This window comes from Octopus bimaculoides, chromosome 5, assembly GCF_046866305.1.
Source record: "Octopus bimaculoides isolate indiv1 chromosome 5, ASM4686630v1, whole genome shotgun sequence".
Classification (NCBI taxonomy): Eukaryota; Metazoa; Mollusca; class Cephalopoda; order Octopoda; family Octopodidae; genus Octopus; species Octopus bimaculoides.
The window spans coordinates 107,591,376-107,618,893 of NC_142932.1; the positions used below are offsets into that span (position 1 = coordinate 107,591,376).

The window sequence follows — 27,518 nt, forward strand, 5'->3', positions numbered from 1 at the left end:
ATTTCTATACAGCCTTTGGCTAATTGTGTTATAGAATTTAACCTCAGCACTCTGTATTCCACGGAGGAAAACTTCATCTTACCTCTTTCTGGAGTTAATAAAATTGATAACAGTATGTACAAGAATCGATTCAATTTACTATACTTTTTCCCTGGAAATTTGTAGCCATGTAAAAAAAAATCATTATTAATACAGTTAAGTTTTTGTGTTTGTGCTGAACTCAGTAACATATCTCCCAAGTACTTTCTATACACACAAACACTAAGCTATACAACCAGTCTACAGTTTACAAGAGTTGTATGTCAGAGTGCATAGAAGTAAAATACGAACTTACAACTCTTCATCCAAGAATCTAACACTTAACTATTCTGCCATTGCGATTTAACATTGATTTCCAAAGAATATGCAAGAGGAGATAACTCTCTAAAGTATGGTAGGTGGCGCTCATCATCAACTAAGTCATTCAATATGGCTCAATCAAGTAATGCGGCTGGCGATTCTTCACACGAACATTCGGAATCAAGAAAGGATCATCGTACATCGGCCTCAACAAGTTTTACACTTGAAAGTATAATAATTTACTTGATCTTTTTAGTTATGTGTTGTTTGTTCATAATGCTAATGTTATTCAGACTAGTACTTACTTGCTTATTCAGTCATCAGAAATGGTTCGAATTTTGCACCATTTTCTTATTCATAAGGAATATTTTTCTGAAGATATTTTACATTTCATTGTACTTTACTACAGGCTAGTTGTAATTCGAAATCAAAACCTGCCGATTGTGTTTTCGTTGCTTTAATGTTCACATACGTGTCAGTTACGTATGACACCTCATGTTTAGATCTCGTGCAGTTTGGCTCATTTATGCATCGACGTTCATCTGCTGCTGTACAATTTTTCAGCTAATTTCATCATTCTTTATCCAGATTTAGAAATGTATAACATCGATCCAACTGTCCTAACCAGCATGGTTTTAGAAATTCCCTTTGATCCGAAATTAATCTCATTTTAAAACAGGGTGTTATCCATATGTTATCCGTTATCTCGTACCTATTTACTAACACGTGGAAAGTGTAATCTGACAGTCTTTACAATCCAACAGAGTAAAAACAATTTAATTTGATATGTAACTATATATTTTGAAGTTCTGTTCTATTTAGATATTCGATTTTGTAACACTTTTCAGTATTTTTTTAACGTTTAAATTCTGTTCTCTTAGATTTTTTTTATTTTTGTAAAAATCTTTCGGATATTACTAAAGAACAATAAGCGTCTTGTTTTAGGTTTTATCGAAATGTGACAAGGGTGGTTAGCCGAATCTGTAAAGGCAGTAGACAAAATGTCTTGTATTTCTATTTTGGTTACTTTGTATTCTGAGTTCAAATTCCGCCGAAGTGACCAAACACAAGAATCAGTTGAATCGACTACTCCGTCCCCACTCCAAATATGTGACTTTGTGCCACTATAAGAAAATATAGCGATAGAAACTCAGAAACTTTAAAGCGCTAGAGCACACTCTTTGTATTATTTAGTTCCATACATCAGAAATTCTGATTTCACATCCTTTTGAAGAAAGTCTTTGTCTTTCATCTCTCCGGCATCGATAAATATGTACCAGTTGTTTATTGGTATTGAATTAATTTACTCTACTCCTCCTCTTACCGGTGTTGAATTCATTTACTCCTACTCCTCCTAAGCCGATATAAGATATTTAACACAGCCTTCAGGGTGGCATACGGCAGAATCAGTAAAATTCCTGATAAAATGACCTTGCAGTATTTAATTAGGTCTTTTTATGCTGTGAGTACAAACCCTACTGGGGTCTATTTTACCTTTCATCTATTCAGGGTCGATAAAATATGTCAAGTACTGAAATCGATCTCACTGATTAATACCCCTTTAAACAAATGTGGCTTTTGTTCCTCTGTTAGAAATCAATATTAGACAGCCTCTGTACTTTGGTAGTTTTAGTTACTGCTGTTGATATAATTTTAACTGTACTTAATTTCCCTTAGTATTCAAATAAATGTTCTCCATATAATCTGTTGTTTTATGACAAATAGAAATTGCAGCTTTAACACAGTAAACAGTTGAAAAGTTAATGAGAAATTAAACCATTTTTCGTTTTATATTCCATTTTTCTTCAAGTATGTTAGATGGTATTTAAAAAGGCTTGGGTTCAATTTTAATCTAGACATGGGCAAGTTTAGTGTTCAATATCCTCACACACATACACTTTCACAGGTGTTTTATCATAAAGAGATTTCCATTTTATTTTATCCATATGTATAAATCAACTACATCAGTGTTATGTAAGATTAAGAAAACAATTTTCTTGACATGCATAAAGTTTAAAATTAAACAAAATTATTCAATATTATGCATACATTCTTTATTATTTTATAATATATCTCTGTTACAGAGATATAATAGCAATGAATAAAATCTATGACAGTATGCCTTTTCTTATGAGTTGTCACTTAATTTTAGAGTTAAAAACTCTGGCTTGTTTTTAGTTTGGATTTCATTTTCCTAATCTTGATTTTAAATAAAATAAGGAAGACCATTTTACATACATAATAAAACTGCCAGTTTTTATCCATGTTTTCAAAGTTGGGTCTCTTTTGTTAAATTTATAGCAGACATGAGCAACATTGTTTCAAGAAATGGGCCACATGAGACATAGCTCATCATCAGGTAGCAACACTACTAAAAAAAGAAACCAAGATTAATAAGTTTCTTTAGTTTCAAGTAGGTTGTCAAAAGGAAAACAGGAATGAGAAGGAATTATAGTTCTATTAGTTTTGGTGAAGTGTTTCATATACAATAATGGGAGTGATAAAAGGAGGATGTGCCAGTTCCACAGAAAGCACACCCAATATACTTGACAAAATGGTTTGTGTTAGGAAAGGCATTCAAAGCAGACATTGGGGCTTGCTGCAGTCCTCTTGCTTGACAGTTCCTGTTGAACCATACAACTTATGCCAGCACAGAAAAGGGATGTTAAACTATAATGATGATGATTTGGAAGCAGGATTTGAGTGTGAGACAAATTTGCTTTTTGTGTATGACTGATTTATAGCGCAGCTCTAAAGAGGAAGCTTAATCGTTATAATTTGTGATCACTATAAAAGATTAGATATTATAAAGCCTAGCATTTGTTGAGAAAATTGGTAGGTCAAGCTACACAGTGATCAGATGTAGTGTTGTAAATTTGAAGTTAAAGTTTCAACCATAAATCAAACAAGTTGCTAGTGTGTCTGTTGTTCAGTTGTGAGCTGAGCTTACTGCTCAGCACCAGTTTCAAGAAAGACGAATTTTATACTCTAGCAGCTCTTCTCACCTTTAATTACTGAACAATGAATAGGATTGAAAACCATTATTCTGACAGGTGAAGTGAGACATATTTCTCAGGGACTCAGCACATAGCTAGTTGTCTTGAATTAAGTGATCAGTAGTCCTGTACTTTTACTTCATAATTATCAAACTCCAAAAATAATTAAAAGCTCTAAAGATGATTAATACAAAAAAGCTGAAAAATAGCAATTGATGAGGTATCCAACAATATACATGAGTAGCATGCTTCAAAAGTATTTTTCTGTATCAGAGAATTTCAGGTGCAACATTTTCGATTTATTACTATTTTCATCTAGGAGAGTAATGTGCACTGTTCCTAATACTAATGGCTGGTTTCAGCTATATTCTATTCCAGTCACTGTGAATCTCTTAATACCTTATATTCTCTCGTTATCATTTCTTTTTCTATAACAGCATGTATTTATCAACATCTGCAAATCGTCTAATCATTTACCATCTCATCTGTGAAGTGTCTGTCTATACCAGCTGCTGTCAATAATTTCTAACAAATGATAATTCTTAATTGTTTATAAATATAATTTCTAAATGTCTATAATTTTCTTGTGTACTGTTATATATTATTTTGGAGCTTCTCTTTATATATGCTGTACCACTGAAATCTACAAATTTTTTTCATTCTTTCTCTTTTTTTTTTTTTTCCTCTTATTCCTTTCTGTTGAAGTGCGTAGGCTCGAAACGTAAAAGACTTCTTCATTTTCCCGAGTGTCAAACTAATACACTTGCTTGTTGTTCATACACTTTGTCTTTTGTTTTTCTATAAATTTTATATATATATATATATATAAATCCATTTAGTGTTGTCTGTTAGATAAAGAGAACTTGATACGATGGATACCATGGTAGAGATTAATAATATATTTTATTTTGGTCAAGTCAGTCTCTTGCTACCATGAGTTTCACCTATGGATGTACAGGGTCTTCAGTCAAGTTATGTCATAATTTGCCTGAATACTCTGTACATCCCCTGGTGAAACTTAGGATCATAAGATGCATATATATATGTGTGTGTTAAAACAAAAACTGAAAAATTTGGTATATTTTTAATTCCATGTCACACGTTTCATTACAATACAATAAATACATTAAGAATATAAATATTAATAAAATGATAAATTCATAACAGTTATATACATTTGGTTACTGGAATGTGCAGATGTGTTTCACAAGAACACAACTTAGATCATAATCCCTTCTATGCGCTATATGTGTGTGTGTGTGTGTGTGTAAATATTTAAACCATGAATATATTGTTTAACAATCAATTGCCAACAAGTTAGTTAGCCATCACTGGATATTCCTTACATATGGACAGCCTATTTTAGAAAATTTTTATTCATCTGAAATATTAAGTCAACTAAAAGAAATTGGAAATGCCTGTGAAGACAGATTCAAATTTTCATTTATCTAATTAGCTATACAAGTAAATTCATAATCAAAAAGATAAATTGAAAAGCAAGGAAATAGTATATCTCTTTAGTATTACAACTGAGAACAGAAAGTTTTATATTCACTGAAAGATTGGTAATAATTACCAAGTTAAATAAACTTTTAACTACCTAATTATTAGCAAAACAAAGTCAATTAGTCAAGTCATTGAAATGAGAATTGAAATCACTTAATTGAATTATATATAGAGAAAGTATGGATCTGTATATAAATATAATTATATGATAATTCACATGTGATAATTACCAATGTGTAGTGCGGTAGTAAGAAGATTAAATAATGATGAAATCAAGGAAATCTTTATGAAACTTAATATTTTTGAAGAAAGTATCATTATCAATGTCCACTTTTTCATGCTTGCATGGGTCAGATAGAATTTGATGAGATAGATTTTTTTCAACAACTGGATGCCCTAGTCATCTACTCTCACATGTTTCCAAGCAAAATAATATTTTCCATAGCCAGATCTGATTTCCAAGGAAGACTGGAAATGAACAACATCACTTGTATGACAGGGATATCCATTCGCAATCATCACGAGGACACACGCACACACATACATATTCTACTTACCAAATCCACTCCCTAGGCTTTACTCAGCCTGGAGCTTAAGTAGAAGACACTTGCTCAAAGTGCTGTGCAGTGGGACTGGACCCACGACCACATGTTTGTGAAACAAGTTTCTCAGCCGCATCTGCACCTATTATTTATTAATTACATTTTTATAACTACCATTCAGCTGTTGAGTAGAACAATGAAAAATCCATAATTATTGATAGCACACTTAACTACGTAGTTGTGTACCTTTGTGACTTAACCACTTCTCTGTGGACAGCATGCACTGTCACATTTACAAATTATTGATCTCAGTTTTTTGACTCGGATCACAGATTAATATTTTACTATTAATAAAAACAGTGAAAAGTCATTAGACAAGAAGTTTATCAATTACTTTATGGATGTTATGAATGCACTTTCTGTAATTAACCCTCTTGCTATTATATTTCTGTTGAAATACACTGACTTTGTTTCGGTTAATTTTGAAAATGATGAAGAATTTAATAAAATAACTTTGTCATCATTAAGCTGGTGTTTGGAACATAACATGAAATGTTTTGATGGAAGGTTTAAATTTAGATCACTCTAAAACAGGCACGGGCAATCTTTTTTTGAGAAGGTAGCCACATGGGATTTGGCTTATCATCAGATGGGCCATGCTACTAAAAAAAATCAAGGTCATTTTTCATTGGCATGCCATTCAGAAAGTCCCACCTGCCAGTTTGCCCATGACTGCTTTAAAACATGGTGTTTGTATCATAGAATCAAAGGTGTATCAGGTAGTTTAGTATCAAAAAGGTTAATACAATTCTCACTTTTGACATCTCAGGCACACTAATACATATGTGTGTGTGTGTATTTATATATTTAAATTCATATAAAAATGTTAGCAGATAGGCATATAGAGGTATTACAAAATAGAATGTTCATAACATCAGTTGACATTTTGGAAAATATTTTTTGCTTCTAATTCTGTGCATGTGACTTGAAACTTTTACTTATGAGAATATTAATCTTCAGTTTTACAGATAATTAAAGAAGCCCAACAGCAACATGGCCTTAGACATGGAGATTATCAACGTTATAGGTAAAATTAATTTTCATTATTTTCTAAATAGGCTCAAAATATATTTACAGAAGTCACTTTCTGCTTTCAGTGTATAAATTATATTATTTTACACCAAATTCTCAGTTTTAAGAATACCAATTCCTTATGTTCAAAACATTGATCTAATTTAGATTTAATTTTATATATGGCTGCAGTGCAATGACTGAAACTAAATAAAAGAATAAAAAAATATATAATTGTATAAGCACAGGCATGACTTTAAAGAAGCTTGCTTTACAACCATGTGATTTCTGGTTCAGTTCCACTGTGCAGCATCTTGGACACTTTCTATTATAGTCTCAGTCTAGCCAATGCCTTGTGAGTGAATTTGGTAGATGGATGCTGAGTGGAAACTCATTACGAATGTATACATACATACATACATACACATACACACGTATGTATATAGGTTTGTTCACACACACATTTCTGCTTCCAGTGTTGTTGTTTTTTTATGTCTCTGTAACTTAGCACTTTTCCAAAAGAGACTGATAGAATAAGTACTGGGGTTGATTTGTTCAATTAAACCCTTTAAGGTGGTTCCCCAGTTTGGCTACACAGTTCAATGACTGAAGCAAGTAAAAGATTTTTAAAAAGTCATGCTAGTCATATTTATTACCAGAATGAGTTCCTATGAAAATGGTTATTTTAATTTCATTAAATTGATGAATATAAAATGGTATAGATTGAAAAGAAATGCTTTAAAACTAAATCATAATTTACAAGGCTTAGATTCACATCTAAAAAATTCCAAAGGCACAAATTCAACACTAAAGCATTGGCTGAAATCATTGTTAAATGTTTGTTTTTAATGCAAGTTGGCAGAAACAATAGCGCTAAACAATTTGCTTTTCAGTATTTAGTCCCATTCATCAAAATTATTATTTCCAGTGATACATTGCAGTTAACTACAGTCCACTCTCTTACAAAAATCTAGCTTTTATCTAAATCAGAAATGAATATTTCTTTTAAGAATAATAGAGATGGTCTAGACTGTAGAATATATGTTATTAAATATATTACAACTTTTCATCCTCAGTTCTCAGTTCAAATAATGCTGTGTTTGACCTTTATTCTTTGTATAACATTCCTTTTACAAAACATATTTTTGTGTTTCAGAAAGAAATCTCTTTTTCTAATGGTACATGTCATTGATGTTTCAATTATCTGTTGCTTTACAGGAGCTATTGTAGCCGTCGACTTCGTCGCATACGAAAGTCTCTCCATTTTCCCCAGGGAAGCAAGCATAAAGTTGTTTCTAAAAAAATCACCAATGATATGTTGGTTGATATCCGGTAAATATTATCATCATAATGTCATTTATCCATCGCTTCCTTTTGTACTTGATACTTAGTTTACTGTGTTGGCAATAAATATTCAGTTGATTCTCAAATGTTGATATTTTGTGTGCTGCATTAGTAATTCAACACATTAATCTCACAACTGCTGAGTTCCATAAAATATACATACACTAGATTTCAATCTTACAGACAGAAACACAGTTAATTATAAGTAAATTTTGAAACATTGTTAAATAATTATCTGAAAGATAAAATTCAAGATGGTCATTGTATTTCTGTTTCGTTTGATTCAATAATGATAAAAAAAACAAATAGATTAGTAATAAATAGATAATAATAAGGCGGTGAGCTGGCAGAAACGTCAGCACGCCGGATGAAATGCTTAGTGGTCCATCTTTACATTCTGAGTTCAAATTCCACCAAGGTCGACTTTGCCTTTCATCCTTTTGGGGGTCGATAAATTATATTTGTTCTTCAAATTTGTGAGTTTTGTAAGTACTTAGAAAGTTGATGCTGATGATGTGCAGCATTACAGACAAAAACAAATATAGTAAATATGTTTATCTATTTTTATGTAAATGATACTAATATATATTTAGCTTTTTTGGCATTTATATTTATCCATTTTATTTCCAGATATCTACATCTTCCTCTTTTCTCTGCTGAAAGAGCATGGGGTTATTTCATGCAGCTGAAAGCTGAAGCTAACACAGAACATAGGAAACAGTTTCATATGTTGTCTCGTTTGAAAAAAGCTGTAAATCATGCAGATGATTTAGCAAAACTTTGTGGTAGTACTAAATGTGATGCCCGAACTAAACTTGAAGCCCAGGTGTGTAAATTTATATCTCTTTATTCTTAGTTTGCTTATATTTGTTTGATAAATTTAAAGTTATGCCTAAAGATTCATAGTGCTATCTAAATTCAGTGAAAGGTCAGCTTCCCCCCTTCTTTTCTAAAGCGTTGGCAAGCTTGCCTAATATGCTGCACTAAGGAAACATTTAAAGAATTGATTTGCTTCTGGCTGATTTGAAAATAGCAAATGAGGTGACACCTAGAAAAATTTGCAGCACAGCGATCTATGTATGTTGTTTGTTAAATGTGACTCTTGGAGTATCAGCAGACTCAAATGTCGCTTTTCACTGAGTCAGTTAACATTGTAGCGTTGCAGCATTGGTTATTATAGTTACTATATTTTGTATATCTCAAATGGTCCAATGCATAGAAAGAAATAATAAATAAATAACATATGATTGATGATGTAATACAAGAAATGTAACTCAGAACTGATGATATGAGAAATAATCCATCATATATTTGCTAAAATTTTTGTTAACCAGAGTGGTGCAGTAGAAGTGTGCTAGGCCCATAACCCAGAAGTCTGGAGATCAAAACTACACTTTGTAAAGAAATGGGTACTGTTTTTGATATTGATCCATCACAACTGAATTATCTACAAACATACCAACCATGTATATATATCTGTGGGTTTGGTACAAATTGTATAATGCATGCAATAGAAATTTATGTGAGGTCAAGGGGTCACCTACTGACTTAGGTACACCAAAGCCCTGGAGCTTAGTGGGCAGAGATGACAACAACAGCAGGTTTTTTTCATTTAGTATATAGTATTATTATTCCACTAATAATTAACTTATTTGGGAACTAGGAAAGTAATTTATACTATATTTGACACTTTCTACAAAGGAATTACGAATTTATTGTTTTCATGATATGAATTATTGTCTTTAACTTCATGTCACATTTTTGATATTTATTGTAAAGTGGTCTTTTGCCACTGTTATTTGTCTTTTGATGATGGTTGTCCTTCTGACAGATGTTGTTATATTCCAAAGCCATCAACAGAATGTTTCTGTCTGGCACTGCATGACCCCCAATCGTACAGTGTTATTATCCTCTAAAGGTTGAGATTGTTATAACGTCCACTCGGTAACATAACATAATTACTATATCAGCACAGACATGACTATCAACACAGTCTACATGTACTCTCGACCTTTTTCTGTCAACTAGCTACTGGTCTATTTATAATGGCTGGCTACTACCACTTTTTACCAGGAGGGATTTACAGTTTCACTATACAACAATATTAAAATCATAATATATATCTTAGTTAAGATGAAAAAGAGAAAAAGGTTATCATCTTATGGTTTTATTTTTTTTATTTTGATGTTAATGTGCTTTTTTTTTTTAGGGTTACCAAGCATGGATGAAAGGAACTTTAGAATTTGAGTTGGAAAGATGGGCAAATGCTATTGAATTTTATACTAATTCAGAGACTATCTACTCGAAGTTGGCCAGTGCCTTCACAGATGAAACAAAAGATCTGTATCTTCAGCGGGTGTCTGAAGTAGCACCTAATATCCGTTATTGTAGCTTCAGAATTGGTGATGAATCCGCCATCAAAGACCTCATGCGGATGAGACTTGAATCTGGGCAGGATGCACAACTTGCACATCTTGATGTTAGTATTTTGACCTATTTATCTTAATGAGGCTCCTTTTTTTTTTTATACTCTTACTAACTTCAGCCATACACAACTTGTCTAAATATTTCTTATTGAACAATTTTGTTTTCTTTGATTAAATAATAATTATTAATTGAATAATTAATTGATAATTTATTGTAAAAACAATCAATTCATACTGACATTGAATCACATTTTGACTATATCTGTATTAATCATTTTGTATTTCTTTTAGTTTTGTTCTAAGCGTTTCTTTCAGATACTGTCAAATGATTAAGAAATCATTGAAAAATAATTTTTAAATATTTGATAATTGGCTTTTTACTTTTTTTTTTTTATTTCAGCAACTTCTCTCTCAAACTCGTGAAAAGCAAGCTGCAACTCTCTCTAATGTTACTTGGCGTAATCGCACTGTTCCTGTGAAGAATGAACAAGTTCGAGTTTTCTTGCTAAACCTTCAAGAGAGTGCTAAACAAGTAGAAACAGCTGAAGGCTTTGATAGGAAAGTGTCTATTATTGAAAGTTTACTGAAACAATGTATAGATGCTTTACAAGTTCTCAGAGATGCATTACAGGATGATCAGGTAATTGAATACTTACTTGAAAACTTTTTGTCGTTTAACATTAAATTTCAAAGAACAGCTTAGAATATATTGATTTATCTCTTAGTAAACGTTTCTGATAAAAGGAAATAATCTACAAATTAATTTTAGTTGTTTCAGTTTAATATTTGTTTAGTAAAAGTCTATTCATTTAAACATATTTATTTCTTTATGGGTTAGTCAAGGAAGGAGCAGCAGTGCTCTCCCAGACAGGTTAGATGTTCAAATCAATCTTTATCAAGCAGACCTAGGAGTATTCCAACCATGATCATCACCACATTTTTCATGCATGGTGTACCTTGGCCTATATTGCCCAGTGAGTTCTTTTGTAAGGCAGTAAGGTGTAATTTGAAATCTCATCAGTGTGAGACTTGTGTGATGGATGCAGTTGAACTTCTTTTGGAAAAATATAAGGGTAGAAGGATTGAGAAAACTGTTTGGTTCAGAGGAGCAGAGATCATGGTAATTGAAGTAGACAAGGAAAGGAGAGAAAACGGTATGTCTGAGATTTGCTTAGTTGCATGTTGTTTAGTAGATCTTTACCAATCTTTCGGTGCAGTCTAGTGTCTCAAATTTATGGACAGTACTCCAAAATGGGTCTGACTTGAAAATTCATCAATTAAATAAAGCTGACAAGTATTTTCCAGCTATGATAAGGCAGCCTACTCTTTAAGATGTAGTTTTAGAAACATATGTTATATTAATATTGTTAGGCCTAACATTTATAGCATCTGTAAAAGCCTTGTGTTATATTCATAACTAGAGAGGATGAGTGAGTCACCAGAATCTTTCCTAGTTATTGCATTTTGTAGTATTACTGAAAACTAGAATCTTAGGAATTCATTGAAGGATGTTTTTGAAGTCCCTGTTAAAATACTTGTGGATTGTGGAGGTATGTGTTTCAACACTTTAGTTTTTAAGGACAATCAACATAACAAAAATCCAGATAAGCTCCCCATGAGGAACCAGGATATTCAGAGAGAAATAAGATGTATTACTTGGATTGGAGTAGATATGGCATAGTGATGAGAAAGGGGCCCAGGATTTTTGGAAAGAGGTTGCAGATAATTCAGAATGACAAAATATTCATTTTCAGGTGGTAGTGTTATTGTTTAACCCTAGGTCAACCCTTATTGAGCAAACATATCAACATTCCACTTGTAATCATCCCATCATTTCAAACAGTTCCTCTTAGACTATAAAATAGTAATTTTTAAAAATTATTCAATGCATACCAACATAGAAAATGAATGAAATAAGAAGAAAAGAGCAGGCTGCTGTTTCTAGTGGTTTGGGTGACCACATAAAAGCACCTAGTGCCTCTATGGAAGATATGACAGAACCATGCAAGCATTAAGTTTTCTTTTGAAGCATATTCATTTCTAGATATAAACCTTATTGTTTTGATACTTGTTTCTATCTTCTCAGTAACAAAATATCAGAATGTTAGGGATCAGATTGAGTGTTTTGGTAAAGATACAATGTGTATTGTGATATTCATGGTTTTCCTAAACATCCATTTACAAGCTAAATATGTGGAATATGTGTTTGTTTTCTTAAGAGCTCATCAAAGATGTCTGATTTTTACAAATGTAATAAATTTTTGTTTAGTTTTTTTCCTTCTTGCTTCACTAACCTTATATTTTTCTGTATAGAACTTCAAGGCAGCATTGCGTGGTCAAACCATTGAAGTGAGGATTTCTAATCAACATTATTTGCACTCCTACCTCACTTATATCAGGCTTACTAAAACAATTGAACGAAATCTTCTCCTTATTGAAAATTTGAAACAATATCTTCCTAACAAAACCATACCAGATGGGAAAAAAGTTACCAAACCTCAAGATTTGGTGCGGCTTTATGATATCATTATTCAGGTTGGTTCCACAAAATTATTTCCATTTTTATCTTAAAATTAATTTATCTGTTTTATTAACATTTGTTAAAAAATTACATAGATTTGCATCTTATATCATTTGACAGGTAGTTACATTTTTATAAACCCCGAAATCACTAACCTGATAAAAGTTATGTTTCTAATTTGAACATGTACTTCTGTCTATCATCAATGGTCAAAACATTCTGGTCAATTTCCTTTTAATATTTCCTCAAAGGTTATCTACTAGTCAAGTTCTTGACAGCAAAATTCACCCTGTCAATTGGATTGGGTGCATACCATGTTTACCGGATTCTTCTTTTCTTCTTCTCTTGTCTCTTTCATGCAATTAACACTTGATATACATCTGTCCTTGTTTATTATGGGGCTTGGTTCCAAAACGAACGTAATAAATGAATCATCTCTGTGCACTTTGTAAATGAAACAAATGGTAGATTCATTGGTATCAAAATCAAGGAAGCTTCCACTGTTACATATTTTCTTGACCATCTCTACCTTTTCCTATAGAGAATGCACTCATCTGCATTGTTTGTTAGGATCAGGTGCCTCCATATTTTTCCTGTTCACTGGTCCCACATTGATGGGTACAAATACATAAATCTGCCTTGTTAAAAGCACCCAACTCACATTGTAAAGTGGTTGGCATTAGGAAAGGCATCCAGCTATAGACTGGAACTTGGTGTAGTTCTCTGGCTTGCCAGCTCCAGTCAAACCATCCAACCCATGTCAGCATGGAAAACAGATGTTATGGGAGGATGATGATGATGCAGCCTCATAGTCTTGTCATGTAAATACAAGCAATAGTCAGTGCATTTTGGGTAGGTTGCTGGAGTACAATTGCAGTACAACCAGAAATTCTGACTGATCCCTGACCCATGTTATCACAGGTTCATCTGTAATAAGTGTAACATAGTTCACAATTGAGCATACCATATTATCCTGGGTCAGTGATGAATAAATCACTGATAAATGAGGTTATATACACTAATTTCTTCCTGTACACCTTCCTTCAAATGAGAATAATTTTTCTTTACAAATATTTTCTTTTTGACTTAGTTTTGATACTATTAATGTTTTAATGCAGTATTTCTTAACTATCCAGTATAATTATAATCAAACCATACTATGGCCAGCATTTTTGCTAGTTTTCAGTAATACACTAGAACTAATTAAGAGTATTGAGAGCTTCTGTTTATTAATTGTGCATCAACAGTTATAGCAAATTCCAATTTTTAATTTAACTTTTAATGAAATTTTTCATATTTCCTCTTAGAATTTAAATGAGATCTTTAACCTAGCTGGAATTGAAGATGATATGAAATTATCTAATGAAGTTAAAACATTAATTCAAAGTTTTAAATCTTTTAGGTAAGTAACTTCTGTTTTGTGTTAAATGTTCCAATTTTTTTAAAATAGATCATTCATGTACAATTAGAATTCCAATTTGTCTTTAGTAAACTAGTATTGTTTGAAAAATTATGCAATTTATTGTATCACATATAAGGTTTTGAAAAACCTTACAAGAATAAAATTGAAATTATTTGTTATTCATGCCTTAGAGCAGAAGATAAGTTGCTAGTGAGCCAAGTCCATCGCTTACTTTTGAATCTTGACACAAACTTTTTCTCACTTCATTTACGTTGCTAATGCTCTTTGGGATGCATGAATGTTACATATTCCATTTCCTGTCTAAAAAAATTTAAGTTTTTGTGTCACTTGTATAACCTTCTTAAAATTTGAGCTAAAATTACATTAAGGCCACCATAATCTGCATTTATAGGTATGGCTGTGTGCTCCATAAATACCTGTTTCCAGATTCAATCCCACTGTGCAGCACATTGGACAAGTGTCTTCTACCATAGCTTTGGATTAGCCAATGTCTGTAGGGGAAATTTGATTGGAAAAAAACTGTATAAAAGCTTGTCATATGCAGATCTTGTTTGCACATATTCTAAAACTGTTTTAGAATAGGTACACTGTGTCATTGGAAGCAACTGAAAGGGTTAATATGTAGGAAAAACTTGGCTATAAAATACTGCCTCAGAAAAACCATCCAACCCATTCCTGTATGGAAAATGGATGTAAAACATTTATGATGATGATGATTTTTGTGTTTCTATCTTTTTCCAATTTTACGTGTATTTTAACTTTTTTTTATTCTGTTCATATCATAAAATAGAGCAGGTTAGATGACATTTTAAATGATTGGTCTAAGAAAAATGTTTGTGGAAATGTTTTAAATCAGAATCCAAAACCTAGTACCTTAAGCATTTCAATAGAGAATGTATATAACACTGATTTCTTACATAAGCATGCCATATCAAAATTTAGAGGAAGGAAAATGAAAAAATCATTGAATTATTGTCTTTCACAAGTGCATTAGTGACATATTTCAGACCTGACTGACCCCTTAAGAATTTACTGCCTCACACACTCTTCTCTACACTTACTGATGGTTAATTTTATTTTTTTTTTATCAGAAAGCAATTTCATTTTCATATATTATTTTTCTCTCACAAAAATACTAAAAAATCAAGTTTTACAGTCTTTTTCATATTTAATGCATTTATTTCAGGACTTTCTACATTGCTCTTTCATACTCCATGGATAAGAAATGGAAGGAATCGATAGCATTATATGAAAAAGTACTTCACTACATTGCTCTTGCTTTAGATGGTTATAATGGACTGCAAAGCTCTGGAATATTTTTAAATATACAAGTAAGTCAAACAACAGTTTATTTTTCTACTATAATGTTGTTTTGTGTCAATTTCAGATCTCTATTTACTTGGTCTTGATTTCTTTTTTTTTTTTTTCCTTAGCCGTTTGTAGCCACATTTTCCCTAGTTATTAAGTCTCTTAGGTATAGGTACTATTACTTCTGGTGATCCAAGTACACGGTTTTGTACACACTTGGTTGGAATGTACTATCTCTATAGCATGACTAACTCTACATTCTAGATGTAACAACTGATTAACCCTTTCGCATTTAAGCCAGCCATATCCAGTCAAAATCTTCTACCTATTTTATATTCAAACTCACCAAATACCACCTGTCACACCTGTCCTACAACGTTATTCTAAAAATAAAACAATTACATCATCAAAATCCTGACACTATGCAGATAATGCATGATTAATTCAAAACAATGTATTACATTTGACAGAGTAATCTGAATGCTAAAGGGTTAACTTGTCTTGTTTTATCTCTTCCTCTTTGATTCACATCTTTTACATTAGGTTTTAAGTTTCTGCATTCCATTTTTTATATCACATTTTAGTGTTACATAAATTTTGTCATCGTCTGATCAAGTACGTAACACTTCTGGTCCAAAACCATTTCCTGGAACTCCAGACCACTTCCAAATAGTATTTTGTTTCAACCATTTATTTGTTTCATTTTATACATATAATTTTGAAAATGCTTTCTATGTGGTGAAGTAAACAGATATGATGTTCATTATCTAAAAATCAACATTGGCAGCACATCATTTATAATGATTAGATTTAAAAAGAGAAAAATCAAAACTATGTTTTTCCATTTGTTAGTCTTGTAGTCACTCCTTAACAATGAAACTTCATTCCAGATCATGTATAATTTTTACAGTTTTGAAATCTTCATTTCATGCTTTTAAAAATTTGTAAATTTTCAATATTACTTCATTAGAATGAAAAAATGAAGATTGAAGAGCTGGAAAAAGAAGCATCTTGTATGAGAGATTCCTGCCATGCTTCAAGTATCCTTGGGAATACTGGAATTACTGAACCAGTGAAAACTGTCTCTAATAAGAAGGTAAAAATGGCCATTAGATTTTTCTATATTTTCTCCCTCATGATATTTCATTACTCAGTATAAATTCTTAAAACTTTCAGTTTCTATATATTTACCACACTATTGTTTTCTGAATGATTCTAATTTTTACATAAACTCTAAATTAACATCATTTTATAATACACACTGAAAGCTTTAATGGATATATACAAATCACACTTTTACAGTTTAAGATTTTTATGTTTGCTTATGATGTTTGGATCTTGGCTCATGGCCACACCTTGCCTAGTTGTTAATGTTATTTTACTTATTTGTTATACTGCAACTCTTTTCAATATCTTCTGAAGCCTTTTATGTTAGCTTCTTGTTAACTTCTTTATCTAAACTGATAGTATCACTCTAAATAAAATGGAAAATTCTCCCTATGTCATGGATTCCATCTGTTGGAGTCTACAAAGCATCTATTGTAGTAACTGCAAGCAACCTACTCAGTTTCTGCCTAATAACACCTTTTATATGCTATTCACTAGCTCTCTTTTTAACAGCAGAAACATTAATATTATATTCTTTACTCTCCTTTATATGTTAGGTGTTAGAAATGTTAAATATCTCCTCCATCCTTATACAAAAAAATGGATGAATAACTGTCCAGACCACTATATTACTCCTAGGAAATGTTTTCAAGTCCTTGAGGCCTCTAAGTTGCAGTTTCTGCTTCAAGTTTCTTGGACTAAATCAGATGAATGGTAAATCTATCCCTTGATCTCAAGTAACGTTTTTCAGGGATCAAGTTACTATTTTCTGCAATTGCAAGGACTGAGACAGACAAGTGTAATTAAGGATACCCAATGCACAGCAAAATATTTTTTGTTAATTTGAATGCAACAACTTTTATAAGATATATCTACTAACTAACTTTACTTCTCTTTCACTTTTGTCCTGGTTTCTAAGCAAGATATTAGTATTTGGCTTGTACTACTAAAGTACTTGCCACACTCTATATTTGAGAAAATATATTCTGTAGATAAAATATATATATTCGTTATTACATAACTAATTAAAACAAGCTCCATACCTACTGCTTTGGCAGGCATGATAAATATATTTTTTTACACCTTACCCATCAAACCACTTCACCCCAGAAATACAATTAGCAAAACCTTGTTAAATTACCCATAATTATAGGTGAAATATCACTTCAGTGCAAATATTCAGTATTATATTACATTGCATGTATTTGCTACAATTTTATTTATATTATAAATAAAAGTTTCTAGTTTATTTTTGTAATTTTATGTTCTCTATTTATTTACAGCTTCTTATGGAGAGACTTGAGCAGTATTTTGAAGATCCATCACTAGTTAGTAAACATCCTAAACTTGTAACCTTTCCCCCAGAATTTGAGCCCATTCCTTGTAGACCTCTCTTCTTTGACCTGGCTCTCAATCATATTTCATTTCCGTCCTTGGATGGTAAGATTGAACAAAAGACTGGTGGTATTCGTGAATTGATGAAAGGTTGGTTGTGGGGTGGAAGCAAAAAGTAAAGTTACAAATCAAACTGATTGGAAACAACATTATTGTTGGTTTGTGAAAACCATTTCTTAGACAACTGAGCAAGTACCTGTCTACAGAAAGAAAGAAAAATTTCATCAGGAAAAAAAAAAAAACCTCACAAGGGAATATCATCCAGTTGGTAATATGTAAGCAGATAGTTGGTCAATTCTGGGGTTCATTACCAATTAAAAATTGATGAGAGAAGAAAACACTCATGCAGTTAAATTCATTCTCCCAAAATAAATCAATGTCAAAATTCTGTCAGAAATGACAAAAAATGCCATAAAGGAGATACGAAGTTTTCTTTTGTTAAATATTTACTTCCAAGTCTTTCTGCTTCTTCAAAAGGATATATAGTTTCAAGAAACATTTCTCAGATGTAATAAGAGTAAGAAAATTCTGGCCAAAGTAAAAAAGACATTAAATTTTTTTTTTTAATCCATTATCATTTTATAAATTGATAAACTGGACTGTGAAACAATATAACCTCTGGAATATTATGATGAATTTTCGTTGTGGAGGATTTTGAAAATAAAGCACAGTTTTAATTAAAAAAGAAGCTTGAGAAAATTGTTTATTTAATATTCATCTATTATATTTTTCTATTTTTTACATCAATTTTACTCATTACTGTTATTGTAATTTAATGATTTAAGATTTGATATATAATTCATTAATGTAAATATATAAAAAGGTTTAGGGAAAACACAGATGAAATGAGGCACTGACATAGCTATGTGATTAAGAAGTTTGTGATCCCAATGGGCAAATGTATTCTAGTATTGCTTTTCAGTGACCATTGCTTTGTGAGTACAATTTGGTAGACAGAAACAGGATGGAAGCCTGTATACTATACATGTATGTATATATTTATGAGAAAGCTTTTTTAAAAAACCAGTCCAGTGCTTTGTAAACGAAATTCCTTCAGATATTTGTTCTGCATTGAATTGCAGGTAATCTGATAATTCCTGTATCTGAAATGCAGTAGCCTTTTGTATACTTGTAGCCAACAATGCTATTCTTTATCAGTTGTAAAATAAAATTAATAATAAAATAAATATGAGAGAAAATTGTGATGTCACAGGAGAGAAATATGTCCATGTGGATTATGGTGCACTTGCCCCTGGGAGCTCCTCTATGCTGATGACCTGGCCCTCATAGCAGAATCATTACCAGAACTAGTGAAGAAATTTCAGGTGTGGTAGCAAGGTTTAGAATCGAAGGGCCTTAGAGTCAATGCTGCAAAGACCAAAGTTCTAGTCAGTAGGAAGGCGAACACATTACACACCCCTTCAGGTAGGTGGCCCTACTCGATCTGTAGAAAAGGTGTACATAGAAACAACCTAAGATGTACCCAGTGTAAGCTATGGACACATAAGAGGTGCAGCAACATCAAAGGAAGATTAACCGGGAAAATAGCTTTTGTGTGCGACAGATGCATGGGCAATAAACACCACAGATGCTCAGAAAACAGATTCCACCACATGCCAGGGGGAGAAACTAGAAGTAGTTGATAGCTTCCACTATCTAGGTGACCAAGTCTGCAGTGGGGGTGGATGCTCAAAGAGTGTTACCACTAGAATAAGAATAGCCTGGGCAAAGTTCAGAAAGCTCCTATCTCTACTGGTGACAAAGGGCCTCACACTCAGAGTGAAAAGTAAATTGCATGATGCATGTGTGCAAACTGCCATGCATCACGGCAGTGAAACACGGGCCATGACTGCAGAAGATATGCGTAGGCTTGAAAGAAATTAAGCTAGCATGATCCACTGGATGTATAATGTCAGTGTGCACACACAACAGAGTGTAAGTGCCCTGAGAGAAATGTTGGACATAAGAAGCATCAGATGTGGTGTGCAAGAGAGACGTTTGCGTTGGTATGGTCATGTACTATGTATGGATGAGCTGTATGAAGAAGTGCCACTGCCAAACAGTTGAAGGAATCCAGGGTAGAGGGAGACCCAGGAAGACATGGGATGAGGTGGTGAAGCATGACCTTCAAACGTCGGGCCTCACAGAGGCAATGACGAAAGACAGAGACCTCTGGAGATATGCTGTGACTGAGAAGACCCAGCAAATAAAGTGAGTTCACAGCTGTAATCTACACCAGTGTCATATAACCAGCCGACTCCAAAGCACCTTGAATCGTAGGGTGACATGCTGTGCTTGAGGAGACCTACTGAGTCAAGTACATCAAAATCAAATGGAAATTGTAATTGTGGCCATCTACCTGAAGGGGTTTGTGATTTGTCAGCCTTCCTACTTACTAAGACTTTGGTTTTTGCTCGGTTAACCCTAAGGCCCTTCAATTCTAGACCTTGCTTCCACGCCCTAAACTTCGTCTCTAGTTCTGGCAGTGACTCGGCTATTAGAGCAAGGTCATCAGCATACAGGAGCTCCCAGGAGCAGCATGTCCTGAATTCCTCTGTTATTGCCTGGAGGGCTATAATGAATAAGAGGGGGCTAAGGACTGATCCTTAGTGAACCCCTACTTCTACTTGGAATTCTACACTATACTCATTGCCAACCTTCACCTTACTGACAGCATCCATGTACAGAGCTTGTACAACTCTTACCAACCACTCGTCTATTCCCAGTTTCTGCATTGACCGCCAGATAATGGATCGAGGGACCCTGTCAAAGGCTTTCTCCAAGTCAACAAAAGCCAAGTACAGGGGTTTGTCTTTCGCTAGATATTTCTCCTGCAATTGCCTTACTAGAAATATAGCTTCAGTGGTGCCAAGCAGAAGCAGTCCCATTGTGTGGCACCTTGGGCAAGTGTTTTCTACTATAGCCTTGAGCTGACCAAAGCCTTTTGATTCAACAGTTCAGCAAAGGCAACTGATAGAATAATAGGCTTGCAAAGAATAAGTCTTGGATTGATTTGTTCGACCAAAGGCAGTGCTCCAGCACGGCTGCAGTCAAATGACTGAATCAAGTAAAAGAATAAAAGAATATTAGTGTGATTTTTGGAACACAATTGAAGAAAAGGTTCTTAATCAATTGTATTGCATAACTTTTGTCTCAAAGTGACTCTAATTATAGGCAAATTCAACAAAATATTAGGTTGTCAAGTATAAAATTTGTAGAAAAGAAAAAAAGTTTGGAATAGTTTTATTTATCAAAGTATGCACCCATATTGTCAATACACTTTTGGCATTTCAGTGGTAGCTTGTCCAGCACAGAACTGTAAAAGCCTGGCAATCTAGAGTCAAAATCTTGGAAGATCTATTTTACAGCATCGTCTGAATTAAATTTTTTCCGTCAAAAAGTTATCCAAATTCTGGAAGAAGTGGTAGTCAGTGGGGGCAAGATCAGGTGAGTATGATGGATGATGGAGAACTTCCAACTCCTGTAGTTTCGCCAATGTTATTTTTTTGATGTGTGGTCTGGCATTGTGAAGGCGCATGACTCAGTGGTTAGAGCGCCGAGCTTACGATTTTGGTGGGGAACTACGCACTTAAAACTTTAGAAGCCTTTTCGGTAAAAAAAAAAAAATTCAGATGAAAAGGTGTGTACCTAAAGGGAGATTTGGCTATTGTTTCTGGCATATCCCACGACTACTTCCTCGTTTCTTTCTCACTCTGACAAGTATTGATGTTTTTCAATATTTTCTCCACGTTAATAAGCATAATAAACTCATATATGCTATCGAAAAAGATTTTTTGAAAATTTGATTTTTATGAACCCTAAACCTTACAGGTAATGAGATATGCTAGAAATAACAGCCAAATCTCCCTTGAATCATACACCTTTCCGTCTAAAAATATTTACTTTTTTTTTTACCGAAAAGGCTTCTATAGTTTAGTGCGTACTCCAAAAAATCATCATGCCAACAAAATCAACCAAAATTGGTCGGGAGAGGGGAAGATGGTACGGATTAAAAAGATGCTCCAGATCATTTCCAAGAGCACCGTGAAAAAAAATCTGAAAAATCCCCGTCAAAACGGAGAAATTCCAACTCATGTGGCCCACTTTTCGTTGACGCCGCCAAAAAAATCATAAAGTCGAAATCACGTGTTTTCACGAATGTACTAACGAGATTTGTGCTGAAATCACGGCCGGTTACGGCCTGGTTGGTATCGAAAGGGAAAGACATTATGACAGTGGATTTGATGTCGCTTATATATCCAAACGCAAGAAAAATTTCAGCAAATAACATAAGGGAGAAGATAAAGATGGTAGTGGGAGTAGGAGTTGTTAACGTAATCAAAACTTTATGAGGAGGTAGGAGGTATAAAGTTGTCAATAGAAAAACGGGAGGTCGTGGTGTTAAATAAATAAGCATTTGTTAGCAGAGGCAGGGGAAGAAAGGAGGGATAGGTTTACTTTTATTTAAACTAACTTTTAACCTAGTGTGTATTGTTTGTATTAAATTTTTGACTTTTTATCTGGGTAGGTTTGTATTGCAGAGTTTTTGATCATGTTCATCTGAATGTGGACGTATGTTTGTTTTAGTCAACATATATATTTATTGTTTTTCATTGATATTTATGTATGTATATGTAGGTACTACAGGGTGTTCCGAAATTAAGGCAACCGAAGTTTCGAGCTTTCATAACTATCAATAAATGTGATAAGATGTGAAGGAAAATTATACATAATTATAAAAGCTTAGTGTGTCTTCTTTTTGTTTCAGACTAAAATAAATTCAGATTTATAAATTAGATAATGGCTATAGACTGAAATGCAATCATAGCCCTCCACAAAGGAGGCGAAAGTAATACAGCTATAGGGAAAAAGCTTAAAATTAACCGAGCAACAGTATAGGAAATTGTCAAGAAATTTCAAGACACTGATTCCACCGCTGATCTACCTGGACGTAGCCGAAAAAAGAAGTGTGCGGACCCCCTCAGCTTATCAAAAATAAGGAACATCTATATATCGAGTGCTGAAAGAGGATCTCAGGACTCACCTCTGCAAGATGATCCTCCGTCATGAGCTCACACAAGTTTATATGGTCATTAGACTTGAGAGAAGCCGTCTTATCCCTTGTCAGATTATTGCCCAACCTGATGTTCACTGATGAAAAGAAATTTGACATCGAACAGACAGTAAACCACCAGAACGACCGATTTTGGAATGTATCTGACTCCATTGAGGGTAGACTCGTAAATCGACGTCAGAATCCACAGTCAGTTATGGTTTGGGCGGCTGTAACAGCCACTGGAAAGTCTCCCTTCATTTTTGTGCTCTTAGGTGTTAAAATTAACTCCCAGTGATACATTAGCGACTTTCTGGAAGCTGACCTGCTTCCATGGACGAATGAATACTTTCAAGGTGCACCTTGGAGCCTCCAACAGGACTTAGCACTACCCCACAGCTCCAAACAGACACAACACTGGCTTCAGAAAAACATTCCATCATTCATAGAAGCCCTGATCTCAAACCACTGGTTTCAGAAAAAACATTCCATTGTTCATAGAAGCCCTGCTCTCAACCCATTGGATTTTTCTGTATGATCCATTTTGAAGACGAGGGTCCCAAGCACTCTTCATGCTTTGCTCAATGCTCTGAAGGCAAAATTGCACCAGGAAAGGGCTTTGATTCTGCAAGAATAACTGCGTGCTGTGCGAAACATTCACACCTAGACTTAAGGTTGTGATTCAAAACAAAGGTAGTCATATTGAATAAATGTGGTAGTTACATAATTGTATTTCCCATACCATTGCATTGCAACACTTGGACCCAACATATAACAATATTGACCAAATTGAAACAAGTTGGTTGCCTTAATTTTGGAACACCCTGTATATATATATATGAGTATGATTATATACATATGTGTGTGTGTGTATACACATGTGTTTATATGTCTGGGTAATACTTATCAACAGGAGGTCAGTTAAGTCTCAGTTTATGTCTGGGTAAAGTCAAATAAGTATCTAGAAAGCCAAAATAAAACAGAGAAAAGAGGAGAACCAGAAAAGAGATAGAAACAGTTTTAAAGCATACGACAAATTCAGCACATATGTGTATATATCACATACAAATACATCTGTACATACGTGTGCATATACAAACATATCCATATACCTACATATATATGTACATGCATACATATGCATTCAAATATACACCCATGCATAAATGCATGTGGGTTCATGATTCAATGTAAGTTGCAGATCTAACACTTGGAAGGTTCCAGGCTTGGTGTTTGTATGTGTTCTTATATATGTGTATCAGTTTTTATAGAAAAAGTAGGGCATGCATTAGGGTGGGTGGTGAAGTAAGTGGTTTGATGTGAAGGTGGGGTTAAGACAGGGTTGTGTGATGTCTCTGTAGCTGTTTAATTTATATATAGATGGTATGGTGAGAGAGGTAAATGTTAGAACCTTTGGTAGGGGAGCCCAAATAGTGGGAGAAAAATGGCAGGTGAGTCAATTGTTGTTTGCTGATGATACAGCTTGGCAGTGGATTTGGAAGGTTAACTGAGGAGACTGGTTGTAGAGTTTGAAAGAGGGTGCGAGAGGAGGAAACTGAAAGTGAATGTAGCTAAGAGTAAAGTGATGAGATGTTTGAGAGATGGAATGGCTGGTAGGATGGATGTGAGTATAAATGGTGAAATGTTAGAGGAGGTGAGTATTTTTAAGTATCTGGGGTCATGTGACGGCAGATGGTGGGGGTTGGCTGAGGAGGTGGGATACAGAGTGAAGTAAGGTACTTGGAGATAATGTGAAAGGTATGCTGAGGAATAAAAGGTTGAGTATGAAAGTAAAAAGAGGTGTGATTGTGCCGACAATGTTATATGGTGCAGAGAGGTGGAAAGGGGGCGACTAGATGTGTTTGAGATGAGATGTCCAAGGGCTATGGTTGGTGTGACATGGATGGACAGGATGAGGAATGAGGAGGTGTGAAGACAAGCAGGAATGAGAGAAAAACTAACAACCAAATTGGATAGATGAATGCTGAGGTGGTTTTGCCACATGGAGTGGATGGTAAGGGGGGAGGGGGGATGAAGGCTGAAGTGATAGGCAGCAGAACCAGAGGCAGACCTTGGTTTGTGTGGATGGATGGAGTGAGGAAAGCTTTAGTGGTTAGAGGTATTGGAGTGAGAGAGGCAAGAGAGTTTATGAATGATATGAAAGTTTGGAGAGTGTTTGTAGATGGATGAGTGAATTTTGATGTTGCTCAAAGGGGTACGGAACCAGCATGATGTGGCAGGGGTAAACCAGTATATGCTGTTGGGCCCTGCTGCTGATTGACCCAAGCATAGAATGGGGCTTGCCCCTTTGAGCTGGAAAATGATTGGAATGTCTGGTGTATATCATGTGGCTACCTCCACCTAAAAAAAAAAACAATAGGAAATAGGCCTAGGTATATATATGTATATGTATGTATGACTATATATATGCATATATGTATATGTATGTACCATATATACTCGAGTAATAGTCGATCTCATGTGAAAGTTGACCCCCTATTTTTGACCAAAGAATTGTGAATTTTCCATAGTCCCTGTATAAATGTTAACTCTAGTATTTCACAAACAAGACATTTCTGGGTCAAGGTACTGTATTATCTTGTACGTAGAAATAACACTGTTACAAAATTGTGTGACTGCCTTACTGTAGTCTGCTCTATAGGGGGAGTGCTCGGTGCTTATAGTAAAGCACCATTTAATAGCGAGCACTACACATCTGTTGATGGGTGCTACATCACCATTACTAAAATGTATGGGATCTATTCCGTCTCAATCACAGATTTTTTAATTAATATTTTTTTAACTAAACAGTTTGAAACTTCGAATATTGGTAGAATTTCTCAGATAGAGCACGGTTTACTCTGAATGTTTTTGACAAAATTTCATATTTTAGAAGTTATTTCGTGTTAAAGTTGTCGTATTTGGGTAAATTGCACAAGATATGCTGCAAGCCTGCATACATCATCAAGCACAATAAACACATGCATCATACACTCATTTTTTATAGGGAGAGAAACATGTTTCAAAGACAGCACTATTGGCGAACACTGGCAAACACCACTGTCTGAATTCGTACAAAGGTGTGACTTTGATGAGCCTAAAAACATTCAATTAATCACTAAATGAGTGGCTCCCTTTATATTTTCCTCACCTCCAAATACAATAAACACATGTGTCATACGCTCATCTGTTTACATGGTTAGAAACGTATTTCACAGACAGCACTATTGGCAAACAACAGCAAACACCACTGTATGAAGTTGTTGAGACATGACTTCGATAAGCCTAAAAATATTTAGTTAATTGCTAGATCAGTGGTTCCCCAAATTTTTTTGCCGCAGAATCCTTCGACATTATTTTTAAAAACGGGGAGCCCCTGAAAACTTTCAGTGAACCCTGGGGCTTTGCAGAACACACATTGGGAATCCCTGCTTCAGATTAACAACTTTACACCATATTATGGACATTTACTGGTAACTGCACGTGACATCCTGCAACCTTTTTTTAAAAGAGAAAGTGTAAATATTGGATCTTTCTGATTTGGCGGACACCATTTGTTTTCTAACGAAGCACTTTCAAACTTGGGATACTGGTAGAATGTGTCATATAAAACATCTTTTTCTCTTAGCCTTGTTAAGAAAAGTTTGTATATTCAAAGTTATTTCATGCTAAAAGTTGTATTTCGGTAATTTCAACCAATCACTGACGTGTATTTAGGTGAAAACAATTACTGCTGTGGGTTGTCAACAACACGTTGTAGCAGTGTAATGGGATTTTTTCCCTTGAATAAAATTACTGCCGTTGTTTGTCAACAATTATCGGCGGTACTGTTACTTATGACATTGTTCGTGTGTTTGTACTGGTTTTAGCTTTAGGGTTTTAGGATTAGGATTAGGGTTAGCATTAGGGTTATGACTATTTTTGCCAAATTTGGTGAAAATGTGTTCAATACACCACCACAAATTTTTCACCAAATTTCGACAGAGTTGGTTCCTTCATTGATACTGTAAATCAAGATTTGTGTATCCAAAACGTAGATGCCACTGTTGATCAAATAAATTATGTAAACTACATTCTGATGCTTTCATCATTGTTTTCCTTTGATGTCGTCCAACATGCCTATCTTCCTTTGCCACACCCGACAACGTACATTGAACCATCCGCAACAACTTTTGCTACACATCTCGCTGCAGATTCTCAAAAATAATGTGAGCATCCCCTTGGCAAAACTTATTCTAGTACCCCACTCAAACACCCCTTTTTTCTCCCCCCCCCCCTCCAGCCCCCGTTTTCGGCTATGGAGAATACGAATCTGCAAAAAAATTGGCAAAAATCAGCATTTTGAAATAACCTCCGCCACCACCAATTTCTCCATTTTTAACTTTTTTCAGAAATTGTTTTTTCAAAATATGGGGCAAAATACGGAGATTATGATTTCTGAAAAAAATTTCCAGAAATTTTTGTAGTTACGGTTAGGGTTTTAGGGT

General features: G+C 34.1%; 1 protein-coding gene across 1 annotated transcript; it reads left to right on the forward strand.

Annotated features, from left to right (window-relative positions):
* The first annotated feature begins 460 nt into the window (after positions 1 to 460).
* LOC106883087 (signal recognition particle subunit SRP68) lies at positions 461 to 18,663 on the forward strand. The gene is made up of 11 exons (XM_014933979.3): positions 461 to 568; positions 6,404 to 6,470; positions 7,673 to 7,786; positions 8,429 to 8,624; positions 10,008 to 10,277; positions 10,625 to 10,864; positions 12,538 to 12,759; positions 14,053 to 14,147; positions 15,355 to 15,499; positions 16,447 to 16,572; positions 17,867 to 18,663. Exons 1-11 carry the CDS (start codon positions 469 to 471, stop codon positions 18,095 to 18,097), a joined length of 1,806 nt encoding a protein of 601 aa, XP_014789465.1. The 5' UTR covers positions 461 to 468; the 3' UTR covers positions 18,098 to 18,663.
* Positions 18,664 to 27,518: the final 8,855 nt, after the last annotated feature.